This window comes from Taeniopygia guttata, chromosome 37 (genome assembly GCF_048771995.1).
Source record: "Taeniopygia guttata chromosome 37, bTaeGut7.mat, whole genome shotgun sequence".
Lineage (NCBI taxonomy): Eukaryota > Metazoa > Chordata > Aves > Passeriformes > Estrildidae > Taeniopygia > Taeniopygia guttata.
The window spans coordinates 2,530,770-2,546,222 of record NC_133062.1 but is presented as its reverse complement, the minus strand read 5'-3'; the positions used below and the strand labels follow the sequence as shown (position 1 = coordinate 2,546,222).

Here is a 15,453-nt window from a genome sequence, read left to right as displayed (position 1 = left end):
GCCCCAGTGCTCCAGCAGCTGATGAGAGCAGCCCTTGGCATTCCAAGATCAGCCAGACCTGTCAGTGGCCCCTGGCAGGCCAAGCCAGCCAGACCTGTTCCATGTTCCCTCAGTTCCATGGGGCCCCACAGTGTCCCAATGGTCCCTTGCTTCCAGCAGGCCCTGAGGTGTCACAATGCCCCCTTGGTGACACCAGGCCCTGAAGGGTCGGAATGGTTTCCATGGTTCCATCAGGCCCCACAGAGTCATAATGGTCTCTGGGTCCATGAAGCCCCGCAGTGTCACCATGGCCCCTTGGTTCCATGGGCTCCAGTGGTGCCACAATGATCCCCTTGGTTCCATGAGGTGCCCACAGTGTCACAGTGATCTCCATGGGAAGGAAAGAACCGAGCCCCAGTGTGGCAGGGACAGCCACCAGAGGCCAAGGCCAGCCAGGCTTGATGGTACTGGCAGATTCTGGCTGGGAGCAACCCTTGGATATAGGGAATTTTAGAGGTGGAACCCCAATTTCAGCCATTTCTGTGTAGATAAGGATGGTTCTTTTCCATAGGAAGGAAAGGAGCCACCTCTCTCCTCTTCAAAACAGAAGAGGAGAGAGGTGGCTCCTGAGAGGCTGAACCAACCAGACCTGTTTGTCCTGGCAGCTTTTATCATATGGAATTTGGGAGGAGGAATTTCAATTTTGACCATGGACCCCTTGAGAAGAAAGAAGGTTCGCTTCCATTTGAAGGAAGGCACAGAGCCCCAGTGTTTTGAGGCAGGTGAGAGGCAGCTCCCAAGAGGCCAAGGACAGGCAGACCTGTCTGTCCTGGCAGCTTTCACTTGGGAGCAATCCTTGGATGTACAGAGTTTTGGAGGTGGAATCCCAGTTTTGGCCATGGGCGCCTGCTCAGGATGGATGGTTTTTTCCTATAGGAAAGAGAAGCGCAAAGTCCAAGTCTTCTGGAAGAAGATGAGAGGTGGGCACCCTTAGGCCAAGCCAGCCAGACCTGTATCTCCAGGCACCTTTCGTCTAGGGGCTGTCCTTGGACTCAGGGCATTTTGGAGGTGGAATCTCAATTTTGGCCATGGGCACCTGGACAGGAAGAAGAGTTCTTTTGATTAGGAAGGAAAGCACAGAGCCCCAGTGTTTCAGGGGCAGATAAGTGCCAGCCCTCAGGAAGCCAAAGTCAGCCAGACTTGTCAGTCCCGGCAGCTTCTGTCTGGGAGCTATCCTTGGATATAGGGAATTCTGAAGGCAGATCCTCAGTTTTGGCCATGGGTGCCTGGTTGAGATGGATGGGTTTTTTCCCTTAAGAAAGAAAAGCACATGGTCCCAGTGTATCATAGGCAGAGGCGAGGTGGTCCCCAGGTGGCCAAGTCAGCCAGACCTGTCTCTCAGCAGATTTCATCTGGGAACAATGCTTTTATATAAGGAAATTTGGAGAAGAAATCCCGGTTTTGGCCATAGGTCCCTGGAGGAGAAGGACAGTTCTCTCCCATAAGGAGGAAACCCCAGAGTCCCAGTGCTTCAGGGGCAGATGAGAAGCAGCCCTCAACATGCCAAGGTCAGCCAGACCTGTCAGGTGGTCCCCAGGAGGCCCAGCCAACCAGACCTGTTCCATGTTCCCTTGGTTCCATGGACCCCACAGTGTCACAATGGTCTCCTTGGTTCCATCAGGCCCTGGAGTGTCACAATGTTCCCCTTGCTTCTGCAGTGCCACAATGGCCCCGTGCTTCCATGAGGCCTTGCAGTGTCACAATGGCTTCGTGGTTCCACAGAGCCCTGATGTGTCACAATGTCCCCTGGGCTCCGTGTGCCCTCACTGTGTCACAACAGCTCCTCTGTGACACTGCGGCTGCACAAGGTCACCATGGACCCTTGGTTCCTTGGGGTCTCTGAGTTTCACATTGGTCTCCTTGATTCCATGAGGCAGCACAGTGTCACAAGGGCCCCTTGGTTCCATGAGGTTCCATAGTGTCACCGTGGTGTCCTTGGACCTGCATTGTCACAACTGACCTGTGGTAATCACATATCCTCTGAGCAGAGAGAGAGATCTCCCAGGAATTTCCTGAGAAGCTGTGAGAAGCTGTGAGAAAGCTCAGAGAAAAGAACAAGAAACGATTCTTATCTTCACCTGCTGCACCTGTTGTTGTGCACATGTGGAATGTGTTATGGAGATTTGTTTATCAAAGGGTGATTTCTAAATTCGCCAATGGTGATGGTGTTTGGATTTCAATTAACCAGTCTGGTCTGTCTGTATCGGACTGTCTGCAAGAGCGATGAGTGTTTCTTAGCAGTATAGTATAGGATAATGTAATAAAGTGATTGATCGGCCTTCTGGAATCATGGAGTCAGTGCTAATTATTACAGGCTGGGGACGCCCTGCTACGATAGTTATCTAAGTCAATCTTCCCTTACCTCTGAATGCTGAACAGAATAGGCTTAACAGGCATAGCAGGAACACCAACCACTGTAGACCCAAAGATCTGGCTGAGGAGTTGGGAGAAAACTTCCCCTGGTGTAATTTCCTCACAGTAGGTACCATTATTAAAGTAATTCCAAACACATACAGTTAGTGTGTGGTAGCCTCGAATCTGTGTGCCCACCGTCCAGAGGAAATTAAAAATCCATAAATTCCTCACCATATTAACCCATCAAACAAATTGATTTTCAGCCATATTAGCCATAGTTATAGGATGGGAAAAATGTAGCCACAACCATGTGCCACCCAAACCAGGGTAAGCTAGACCACATGGTGAAACCTAACAAGGTTTCTATATCCAGTGCAACAAAAAGAAATTATGTTACTCAAGAATTGTTATTCTTATTTCACCCTGTTTCTCTCAATGCCCTCAGGCTGCACATCGGGTGCCAAAACTGGTCTTGGTTTACAAGACAGGTGTCTGCTAGGGAAGGCAGCAAAAAGCCTCCTGTGGAATGGAGAATGTAAACCCCCTCCCTCCAAATTATTAGAATCATGAAATCAAGGGGCTCTCAGGCAGGCAAAGATATGGGAATAGGAATGTCAGCTCTTTCCTAGTGTGTATAACAAAGCAAACAAGCAGCAGTAGCTGCGGCACGAACAGCAAACAGAGCAGAGCCCAGTCCCGGCCTTTGGGCCGTGGCGCTTTCCCTGCGGTGCAGTTCCGGGCACAGCCAGCAGGGGCGCTGTGGCTCCCGGGGCAGGGCAGGTGCGCTGACCCCCACGCGGCTGCAGGGGGCGCTCCGGCCGGGCTCGGCAGCGCGGGGCCATGGCGGCTTTGTCCGAAGGGGGAAGGGCTGGAGAGAGGCTTTGCTTCACAAACCCCGGGGCAGCCGGCTCCGGTGCCCCAGCAGGACTCTCAGAAAGCAGTCAGCTCGGTGCCCCAGCAGCACTGGCAAAAAGCAGTCAGCTGCGCTGGCAGGATGTCTCGGCAGGCAGGGGGTGAGGGGCTCCAAGCAGGGCAGGGAGAGCCCAGCTCAGGATCCTGGACACCAGAGCAGACAGGGATAGGTCTCTCTTTTAGTGGGGCAGGTGTAAATAAGGTCCCAGTTTAGTGGCTGTTCTCACGAGCAGAGGCTCATCCCAGGACAGAAGAAACAGCTCTGGCCCGGGCTCTGGCAGCAGCAGTGGAAACGCCCATCTCCAAGAGCAGCAGCTCCTCCCAAAATAAGGGATCAGCCGATAAACATCAGCCAATGATAGGGAACAAACAGAAAGGAAAAACCCAACCCCCAACACTGGTTTATAATTCCTAATGCTAAGGGAGAATTGTATAAAGTTTTAATTCCACCTTTATAATTGTTTACATATGAGCTCTTGAATTGTCAGGGGTAGGGATTGGAACCTGCTGCTCCAAGGCTCCTCTCACAAAAAGAGGCTTAGAAAGGCTGGCGGTCCTTGGAGGTATTTGGGGATCTATAGGGGCTATTGGGGGTCCTTTCTGTGCCTCCTGACCTGACAGGAGCTTCTCTAATAAACTTTGCCTAAAGCTCCCAGTCTGCCCATGACAGGAGCCCCTGTGAGTGCCTGTGACATCCCGGCTCTTTGGCAGCCTGGGGACACTTAGAAAGTCCCCATGAAACCCCTCTAAGGACCTGTCATAATATCTGAACCTTAACATGCAAACTGTCGGCTCTTAACTGAAAGGTTGGTGGTCCAAGCCCAGCCAGGGATGCCATTTATGTCAGAATCTGTGGTATTTAAATGATCCCAAAATTGCAGAAATTCGCTGTCTTTGAGCCCCGCTGCCAAAGAAGAAGCCATAATTCATCTGTGCTGGTTTTCAAGGTTGTTTATTCTTGCTTATCTATAACATGTTCTGTCTGACCTGCAGTAGGCCTTTCTTGCGGGGCAGCGTGCAGGGCTCTGCCCCTCAGTGGAAGTTACAAACATTATATACCAGAAACTACCTGTGCTATATTTACAATAATGTGCCAATACCTACCACCTCTGTTGAACAATGTGTCCCCAGTCTAAACCAACAGAAAAATGCCAACACTACAGTGAAACATGGAAGGCATGAAGAAGACGAAAAAGGACAGGACACACACGATTTCCTCCATCTTGCCTCCTTTGAACCCCTTAGCTAGAATACTAAAATTCTACTTTTGCACCTGTGTCACACTAATTATTACTCATATCAAACACTCAGAGTGTGTAATTCATCCTGTAAGATTGAAAACTCTTTTCCATGGACAGAGATCACAGGCAGTGTCTCTCGGGGCACTGTACAGGGGGGTTCCTGACCCCTGCCAGGGTCCCAGGCCTTCCAGGGCAGCCAGAGGGATGCCCTGAATTACCACAGCAAACCTCATCAGGACCCATTGCTATGGTCAGTTTCCATGGCAACCAGCACCAGCCCCTGTTGCTATGGTCAGTTTCCATGGCAACCTTCCCCAGCCCCTGTTGCTATGGTCAGTCCCTGGGCAGCTCCATGGAGACCCCATGCCAGGGGTGGTTGCCATGGACACCAGCTCAGGCCTACAGCCAGAGCCCATTTCCATGGCAACCATTTCCAGTCCCATCCCCAGGGTCATGGGATCCCAGAAGCACAGAATTGGCTGAGCTGGGAGGGACCCATCAGGATCCTCGAGTCCAGCTGCTGGCCCTGCACAGGACACCCCAACACTGCCAGCCTGGGCCTGGTAGCGCTGTCCAAATGCTGCTGGAGCTCAGAGAGCCCTGGAGCTGTGACCCTTCCCTGGGGAGCCTGGGCAGTGCCCCAGCAGCCTCTGGGCAAAAACCTTTTCCTGAGATCCAACCTAAGCCTGCCCTGACTCAGCTGCAGCCGCTCCCTCCACTCCTGTCCCTGGGCACCAGAGTGAAGAGGTTCCCTCAGCCCCAGCCAGGGACCCGCTCCCAAGGCTGCTGCCATGGCCACCAGGGCTGGCACCAGCTGGGATGCTCGGTATCCACAGGCCGGGATTCAGGAATGGGATTTCCCAGTTTCCTGCTCTCGCTAAAACCCCACTGGTGCTCGTTGCCCTCCCACCTTCCACTGAAGGAAAAAAATGGAAAGATCCCAGGCTGGGATAAGAATAATTTACTGGGAACAGCAACGAAATAAGGAACAAACAGGAATAGAAAAAATACTGACAACAGAAGGGATAAGAAAAAGTATTTACAGGGGAGATTACATCACCATCAATTGTATCTTCCTGGCCACGCATCTCCTCCTGCCTGAAAAGGACACCCTTCTCAGAGAGAGAGAGAGAGAGTCCCTTTCCTGCCCCTGGCAATGACCTGAGGTGGGAGTGAATGTAGTGACAGGGCCATAGCCAGACCCTCATGTTCTTCAATCCCACATAAGGTCATTGGCAGGGGCAGGAGAAGGTACAGGTGTCTTCCCAGCATGGGTCACAGGTAACAGGGATCACCAGGGCTCTTCCCAATGTGGGTTCTTCAATGGGGGGTGAAGCTGGAGCGGTGCACGAAGCTCCTCCTGCAGTTGGGGCACTCACAGGGCTTCCGTCACCGGTGGCTCCGTTGGTGTTGGGTCAAGTGAGAGCTCCGGGTGAAGCTCTTCCCACACTGGGGACACTCGTAGGGCCTCTCCCCAGTGTGGATGTGCCGGTGCGTTACAAGGGTGGAGTTTTGCTTGAAGCCTTTCCCACAGTCAGAGCAGAGGAAGGGCCTCTCCTTGGTGTGGACCCGCTCATGCAGGAGGAGATTGTAGCTGGAGTGAAACCCCTTCCCACATGTGGGGCACATGTAGGGCCTCTCCCCAGTGTGGATGCGCCGGTGGGTGACAAGAGTGAAGTTGCGCTTGAAGACCTTGCCACAGTCGGGGCAGAGGAAGGGCCTCTCCTCAGTGTGGATGCGCCGGTGCCTGACAAGGTGGGAGTTTTGCTTGAAGCCCTTCCCACAGTCAGGGCAGCAGAAGGGCCTCTCTCCTGTGTGGATGCGTTGGTGGATGATGAGGTGGGAGCTGCAGCTGAAGCCCTTCCCACACTCCCCACACTCGTAGGGCCATTCCCCAGTGTGGATAGTCTGGTGTCGTTTCAGATCGTTGCTCTGCCTGAAGCTCTTCCCACACTCCCCACACTCGTAGGGCCATTCCCCAGTGTGGATCATCTGATGTTGTTTCAGACTGTTGCTCCGCCTGAAGCTCTTCCCACACTCCAAGCACTTGTAGGGCTTCTCCCCATCGTGAAGCTTCTCGGGGACCACCAGGTCTGAGCTCTGGCTGAAGCTCTGCCCACCTTCCTGACCCAGAGTGGGCCTTTCCTCCTCAGAGCACCCTGGGCTGGGTTTGCAGCCCCTCCTTGTGTGGGATCTCCGGGGCTTTTCCTCCCTGTTGGATTCTTGCGCTGTGGAGTTGCTCAAAACGGCCTCTTCCATGAGGTTCTGCTGTAGGGATTTGTCCTTCCTGGCCTCCATCCTCAGCTCCTGCTCTGGGGTAGGAAGGACAAGGTGAGGGTGGGATTTGCCTCCGTGCCACAAGGAAGGGTAAGGAGATCCCCCCAGTGCATCCCCGTCAGCAGAGCGTCGGCAGCGGGGCTGTCCTGCAGCCGGGGGCTGTGCTGGGCCAGGAGATGGAACGGGAGAGAGGGGGAAAGGGGCACTGACTTCATCCTCACCTGCCTGGATGTCCCAGGGCGCCTTCCTCTTCCTCACAGCCTCCTCCTCCATTTCGTGAAGATTTGGGTATGGGAAATTCTGTTTTGGGAGGAAAACAAGGGATGAGCACATTCAGTTTTGTCCTGGTTGGAAGGCAAACCAGGGGGAGAATCTAAGCCAGAATCAAATTTGAGTAAGAAAATTAAGATCAAAGCAATGATACAGAAACACTGGCTTAATCTGACAGAGTCAGGATATAACCTCACACCCCGATGGTCAGGGTGGTGGTAGCAGTCTGATGAAATGGTGGCTGCAGTCCGGCTGGAGTGATGAACGTGATTCTGTCAAAGCAGTGATCCTGTAGAACGGTCTGGTCTTCCTCTGAAGGTCCACTGGTGGTTATGGAGCTCTTGTCCTCTGGGAATGCAGTAGGCAAGGTGGTCATGGTGTTGCAAGGGTGAGATTATATCCAGGTAGGAATGCTTCGTTCCTCCCCCTGGGCGGAGCATCCCACAATGGGATGATGTAATTTTATCAGCCCTGCAGTGACACTCAATGGCCCATTAACAGAAGAGGGCCCCTGGAAGGTGTTATCAGGGCTGAGCCATGGAAGAGATAAAGAACACTGCCCCACCTGTTGATAACAGTTTATGGAGATGGTGACTGAAAACACTTTTGGTTACATCTGACACTGTAACCTGAAACAGTGAGGCAATCCCTGCTCGGGGTGGGGGGTGAACACCACCCCCCTTACCCAAACTGGCTCCGGTGTAAAACCCCCACCCTGGGAAGGACACGCACACAGGGGACAATGTCACACTTGCCCTGCCCCAGGGGGAGATCTCTTTTCCCGTCACTCCCTTGCTCTCCCCACTTTTCTCTTTTTTTCAATCTCTCTCTCTACCTCACATTTACTTTGGATTTGGTCTCCTTAGCACCTTCACTGGGGCAGAGGCATCTCTCTAAAAATTTTATTAACCAGATTGCGACATTATTTTGGCACAGTGAGTTCAGGGCACTGCTGTCTGACCCCAAGTGCCTTTGACAACAGCATGGGTCTTTCCTCTGCGAAGGTTCTGCCTCTTTCTGGAGGAACTTGGATGCAGCTTCCTCTGAGTGACTTTTGGGAGAACTTATGAGGAAAATGGCTGTTATGGGTGGCCAGTGTAAAGAAAGTATTTTCTTGTCCTTCCTTGAAAAATTTTTCTAAATAACTGGAGAAAAGGGAACAAATGATACTAGCAAGACTGACAAGGATCATTCACCCCAATGTGAGGAACTCAAGGCCAGTAAATTCCTACAAGAAGCCCAGTTCAAGTAGATAAATTCCCAAGTAACTCCCGAATTCACAGGTCTGGGGACTTTGCCAAATATGAGAATCATTATTTTCTTTGTCCCTGTCACCTTTGTGACATCTACACAGACCTTTCCCTTCCCTTTATTAATCTGTATTGGGCCAAATTTCCACTTTCCTTTTATCGGAACCTGCCGGCAGCTGAGCTGGAGCTGTGCTGGAACTGATGAAACTTGGATTTGCCACAGAATTGCTTCTATTTTCAGTTTATTCATGTTTGGGATTTGTTTGTGTTTCCATCACAAGTGACTTGTGGGAAGAGCAAATCTTCCTCAAGGCATTTTATGGAGGGTTAAGTTTGATTTCTGCCAAGTTTGTTTTGTCCAGTGCTCAGGGGATGCTCAAGGGGTATCTGGGTTTGGTTTGGCCCTAATTTTCTTCTGATTTGTCTTTATCACTTAAAAACGCCTGAAAAACGTCTAAAAAGAGTATTGACCAGAGATGTCAAATGTCCCACCATTTAAGAGGTATTTGAGGTGGAATTTATGGTTTGGGAACATATTCTGGAGGATTTGTGGGTTCTTGGGCAATATATGGGAGTATTCTCCATATCTTTGCACTCCAAAAGCCAAGGTGGATTGCTCTGTCACCTCAAAATTACTCAATGCCACTGGAAACACCTCAATCTTACCTCAAAATTGCTCAATCCCACCTCAAAGTGGCTGTTTCCCACCTCAGTCCCATGCCAAAATTACTCAGTTCCTCCGCCTGCAGGGTTAGATGGGGTTGGAAGGAGATTGAGAGAAGATCCAAAATTGAGGTTTTGGGATCAGGATTGTATGGTGCTGGGTGGGTGTGATTTATTTTGATAATTAATAAAACTATCAGAATTATTGATTTCTGTCCCATTCATTTTCTGTCAGTTCTGGTTTGCTTTTCAGAGTGCCGCCTTCTCAGCTGATTTTGTTTGTGACCTCCTGTTCCAGACTGAAAAGTAAGATGTGTTCTATTTCCCATCTGTTTGGCAGTTGTCCTGTGTTAAGTGGGCAGTTTTTCCTTATCTCTTCCACAATCAATCCTCCCTCAGGGCAGACATCTGCTGATAATGGGCTATTGAATGTCACAGCATGACTGATAAGAACTGTAACATCCCATTGTGAGATGCTCCGCCCAGAGGGAGGAGCCAAGCATTCCTACCTGCATCTAATCTTGAGATTCTGGCCCACCAACACAGCTTTTTCTGGGCTGCCTCTTCCTCTTCAGAAGAAGACACCCTTTTCTAGAGGATCACTTCTCCAACAGAACCACACCTGACACTCCAGGAGGACTGCAGCCACCATTCCAATTGGACTGCGGCCAACACCCTGTCCAACAGGGTGTCAGGTTGTATTCTGGCTCTCTCAGTGTTGTTTTGGTTCATATTTTCATTTTCTTCTCTAATAAAAAGCTGTTATTCCTGCTCCCATATTTTTACCTGAGAGCCCCCCCCCTTAATTTCAAATTTATAACAATTCAGAAAGAAAGAGTCTACATTTTTCCATTTCAGGAGAGGCTCCTGCCTCCCTTAGCAGACACCTGTCATTCCAAACCAAAACACCTCCTTTCTCTCCTGCCTTCCTTTGCCTGCTCTGTTTCTCTCTCAGTGCCGCCCTTGACCCAGGGCAGCTCCCACCAAAGACCCTGTCCTGATTTAATTCCCTATCCATGAGCTACGACAACCATGGGTGAAGTTATGAAGGCTGGCAGTGAAATGTCACTGTAGGATCCTGCTGCACTTGGCTTTTGGCTCTTCCATAAGAGCTTTGCCTTCAAGGGCAGGAACATCTTTTCCTGGCTGGGAACTGGAATTCCAGCCCCTGGGAGTGTGTGCCATGGATCCCAGAGGGGCATTCCTGAGGCTCCCAGGGTGCTGCTCCTGCCGTGCCTCCCAAGGAGCTGTGCAGGGCAGGGGACAAGGTGCAGCAGCTGTGTTGGTGCTGCAGTGCCACAACAGCCCCTGGTTCCAGGAGTTTCCACACTGCCAACAGCCGTTCCTGGGATCCATGATGCCCTGCTGTGTCCCCATGGATATCTGGTGTCATGAAGTTCTTCAGTGTCACAATGGCCACCTGGCTCCATGAGCTTCTGCAGTGTCCAAATGGCCTCCTTGGATGGGCAGTGTCACCATGGACCATTGGCTCCATGCAGCCCCGCTGGGTCACCATGGACTCCTTGGTTCCATGAGGTTCTGGGGGTGTCTCCATGGTCTCCTTGGATCCACAGTGTCACAATGGACCACTGGATCCACGTGGCCCTGCTGTGTCACCATGGCCCCTTGGTTCCATGGGACCCCAGGGTCACAATTGACTCTTTGCTTTGTCATCCTATAGGAGAGAACTGTCCTTCTTCTCCAGGGGCCTATGGCCAAAACTGGGATTCCTTCCCCAAATATTCTTATATGCAAAGATTGTTCCCTGATGAAACTTGCCAACAGAAACAGGTCTGGCTGCCTTGGCCACCCAGGGGCCACCTCTCATCTGCCTTTCAGACACTGGGTCCATGTGCTTTTCTTGCTTAAAAAGCATCCATCTCAACCAGGCACCCAAGGCCAAAATTTGGGATCTGCCTCCCAAATTCCCTATATACAAGAATAGCTCCCAGAAAAATGATGCCAGGACAGAGACGTCTGGCTGGCTTAGGCCTCTGGTGGCCGCCATTTATCTGCCCCTAAAACACCGGTGTTCCGTCCTTTCCTTCCTTTGGAAAAGAACCGTCCTGCTCCTCAGGATGTCCTTGTCTGAAATTGGGATTCCAACTCTAAAACTCAGTACACTGAAGGATTGCTCCCAGGCTAAATCTCCCAGTACCATCAAGCCTGGCTGCCCTTGGTCTCTGGTGGCTGCCCCTGCCACACTGGGGCTCGGTTCTTTCCTTCCCATGGAGATCACTGTGACACTGTGGGCACCTCATGGAACCAAGGGGATCATTGTGGCACCACTGGAGCCCATGGAACCAAGGGGCCATGGTGACACCGCGGGGCTTCATGGACCCAGAGACCATTATGACTCTGTGGGGCCTGATGGAGACCATTCTGACCCTTCAGGGCCTGGTGTCACCAAGGGGGCATTGTGACACCTCAGGGCCTCCTGGAAGCCAGGGACCATTGGGACACTGTGGGTCCCCATGGAAGTGAGGGAACATGGAACAGGTCTGGCTGGCTTGGCCTGCCAGGGGCCACCTGACAGGTCTGGCTGATCTTGGGATGTCATGGGCTGCTTCTCATCAGCTCCTGGAGCACTGGGGCTCAGTGCGCTCCTTTGTATGGAAAAGAACCGTCCTTCATTTCAGATGCCCATTGCCAAAACTGATATTCTCCCTAAAAAATTTCCTATATTCAAGGGTATTTCCCTGAAAAAAATCGGGCAGCTTTGGCTGGCCTTGTCCTCTGGTGGTCACCTCTTGTCTCCCCCTGAAACACTGGGGCTATATTCCTCCATTCCTATAGAAAAGAACTGGTCTTCATGTCCAGGAACCATGGCCAAAATTAGAATTGGCCACCGAGTCCCGCTGGGGTCACGTAACCATCTGCAGCCCTGAGCAGATATTGACTCTTCCAGTGCTGCCATCCTCCCTCCAGTGAGAGAAAAGGACACAGGGCAGGCACACAGAGGAGCAACATGAAGACACCGAGGTCAGTGAAGAGGAAGTTGAGTCCCAGATGGGAGGGATGAGGAGATGCCTTGATCTTGGGGCTGAAATCCTCTGGTAAAGCTGTGGAGAAGGATGTCATTGATACATCAGACTCTCTTTTTCCCTATAAGGCATTGAAAAGTGTCGGGAGATGACTTGTTTCAGCAAAGGCCTCCATGCTAAAGTGAGCAAATGTTGAAGTAGCTGAGATCCCATGAGAAGTTTGAACAGAGAAAGAGAGAAGAGTGATGAGACCCTGTGCCCTCAGGGAGAGAAGAAGACCTCTGTTCCCAGAGATGAAGATGATTTCAGAAGCAGTTGAAGAGAACCTCTGGTCTTGAGCAGCTCATTTTTAAACTAATACCCCATAAGCTGACATGGCCCATGACACACAGCTGTGGGAAAAGCTGTGAAAAAATGGCAGGGATTTCACTATTTCACTTTTTCTGAGTGGCTGCTATTCATGGAACTTGAGAACCACAAGAGAACTGTTTCCTTATGGAGAAGCCTCCATAGCAAGAAAAAGAGACTCCTCACCCTAAGTGAAGTGAAGAAGGACTATTCTAGAGGTGGTAAACTGGCTGAAAATTTTAGGTTTTGTCTCCTTACGTTGTCAATAAGGAAGAAAAAGTTGTGGCGAGAAGAAGAGTGTTCTGAAAGTTTTGTGCTGATTCTTATTACTCTTTCTTTTAGTTACTGCTAATAAACTTTTCTTTATGCACTTTTAAAGTTTTGATCCCACTTTCCCTTTCTCCTAATCCTACCTCACAGCAGGAAATGAGGAACTATATTCTTTTGTGTGCACCGGTAATTAGACAGCACTGAACCCACCACACTAATTGATGCATTGCCCAAGAAATCTCAAAATTGATGAACCAAAACCACTACAGAAACTTCCTGATGAACTGCACAAGACCAGAGGGAAATCAAGGCAGAGCCATGGTTTGTCAGGACTTGCTTGATCCTATTGAGCCCCGTGGTACATTTGGAGCTGAGCCCTGGAACATCAGGGCCTGAGAGGAGATTGCACAAACCTGTCCAGGAGTTAAAATCAAGAGCAAACAACCAAAATGTCTCAATGCATTAATGGGTCCCACTGAGGTCCATCCCCAACAAAGGCTCCTCATGGACTCTTTGGAGGAGAGAACTGGAGACCAGGATGGCACAAAAACCTCTCAGAGACTCAAAATGGCACCAAAACCTCTCAAGGTGGAAAGGAAAATCCAAAGTACCTGGAAAAAGTTGAGTATCTGAAAGCATGAATGAGCCCCACTGAGTGTCAGCACAAAGCTCTCAAGGGACTCATTAAAGCAGATAATTGGGGTCGTGATTGCACAAACCTCACACAGAGTCTGGATCAAAAGGGAAACACCAAGTACCTTAAAAGAACTGAAGTACCTTGAAGCATTAATGAGCCCCACTGAGTGTTGTTCCTGACAAAGCCTCTCCAGGGACTAATTACAGCAGATAATTGGAGGCCAGGATTGCAGAAACCTCTCAGAGACTCCAAGGCAAAAGCAAAAGCCAAAGTCCTTTGAAAAACCTGCAGTCCCTGGGAGCATGAAGGAGCCTCCAGGGCCATTCCTGGCCAAGGCTCCCCAGGGACTCCTTCCAGCAGATCCTTGAGGCCACTGGGATGTGGGCTAGGGGGGAATGCTGAGGGCAGGACCAGGGGGTGACAGTGCCCAGCCTGGCTGGGGCTGTGCCAGGAGGCCCCAGGGCCTCAGGACAAGGTGTCTCCTCCCAGCCCTTGGTGGCACAGACCCTGCTGTGCCCCAGGGCACCAAGACTTGGCTTCTCTTTGTGCCCACCTGTCATCAGTGCCTCCAGTTCTCTGCTCTGCCTGGGGCCTGGGGACACTTTCTCAGTCGTGTCCCTCAGTGGGACCCATTAAAAGTCCAAGAAACTTTGGAGTTGGATTCTGACCTGGAGTTCTGGAGAGGTTTCTGCAGCTCCCTCTCAGGGCCTGATGTTCAGGGCCTGAGCACAAAGCCCCAGAGGATCATTAAAGTCCTTGTGCTGTGTCTGTGCTGCTGAGCTGGGCCAGGCTCCTGGCACAGAGGGTGATCCTGGTAACCAAGGAGAGCTTCAAAAGCACATTTCTCTTGCTGAGCAGCTCTTCTCCCAGCCCAGCAGGGCTGGGGCACTGCCTGCAGCCAGCCCGGGCACAGCACAGAGGCACAGAGAGCTTCAATCAGTCAGGGCTGGGAAGGGGCTGAGAAGTGCCTGGGGCAGAATCACTGCCAGCCCTTGGCACAGGAACCTCTGGCTGCAGGACAATGCAGCTGCAGCTCCTGGAGAGATCTCCTAAAGCTGGAACATCCCAATGCCCACAGACCCTGTGAGTACAACTCTGAGCATTTCTGGTGCATGGCGGGTGAAATGTTCATAAAGCTCTGAGATGCTGAGGGGTTCTGATCACTCATAGAATTTTTCCAAGACAAAGATTTTGATAAAAAGGAGGAAATTTCCTAAGACTTTTTATTCAGTTTCCTATTATTGGAGAGTGACAGGAAAGGGGGTAAATATTAATGGTGGTTTATGAATTTTGACAAGTGCATGAGATATCCAAACTGTTATTTTAGTGATCAACAGGTTCACAGGATATCCCTAATGTGCTTTCAGCCACTCTGCCCATGGACAGCAGCAGCATCACCTTCGCTGGAGCCATCAGGCTCAGTCTGAGCTGTCCTTTCTCCAAGCTGCAAACAGAACCTGCCCCCAGCCAGTGCCCTGCAAACAGGCAGGGTTCTGTCAGGCCAAGGAGAGTCCACAGAGATTTGGGGTCTGGGAGTGCTGGCACAGAGAGATCAGGCACAGGGAAACACCTGCAGGAGGAAAATCTCCAGGACCAGAGAGATCAGGGAAGGAGAGAAAACAAAACCCAGAAATGCTGAGGCAGGGAGAGTTTAGAGATGTCCAGAGGATCCCCTCCAGTGCAGCCCCTCCCTCTGCACAAGCCCCCTCCCTCCTGTCCCCCAGCCAAGCCTCTGCCCTCAGGGCCGGGGCTCCAAGGCGTGCAGCCCCTCCTGTGCAGGCAGAGCTGCAGCAGAGCCGTGGGGCAGCTCTGCAGCCCCGGGCCCAGTTCCCTCTGCAGAGCACAGGGCTGGGAGCAGCTGCCCGGCACTGGGGGCTCTGGCAGGGGGCACAGCTGGCTCAGGGTGACACAGCTGTCCCCAGTGCCCGGCTCTGGGCAATGCTGGCAGTGCAGCCAGGGAAGGAGCTGCATCTCCCTTCATCCAGTGCCATCAGAAGGACACTTGGAAGTCTCCCGGAGATTTCAGTCCAAGCTGGGAGCTTCAATGCAGGGTGCAAACCTGTCCTAGAGCACATCTGAGTTATAAGATTGATGGGGAAAGGCAGTGGTGTTCTGACACTGAAAATGCTGCTGGGTTGGTGAAATGAGCAAGGTGAGTCCTTGGCTCCAAATGTGGAGCTGAGCTGTGGTGGATCCATCTGCTCTCA

At 51.4% G+C, this 15,453-nt stretch overlaps 1 protein-coding gene across 1 annotated transcript in view; it reads right to left on the bottom strand.

Annotated features, from left to right (window-relative positions):
• The window catches only part of LOC115492522 (uncharacterized), a 152,864-nt gene that overhangs the window by 50,889 nt on the left and 86,522 nt on the right, over nucleotides 1–15,453 (bottom strand). The window contains exons 8-9 of the mRNA XM_072921465.1: nucleotides 5,941–6,573; nucleotides 5,591–5,645 (exon numbers count right to left, since the gene is read on the bottom strand). Coding sequence (XP_072777566.1) covers nucleotides 5,591–5,645; nucleotides 5,941–6,573 — 688 coding nt within the window. The remainder of the gene's footprint in view (nucleotides 1–5,590; nucleotides 5,646–5,940; nucleotides 6,574–15,453) is intronic.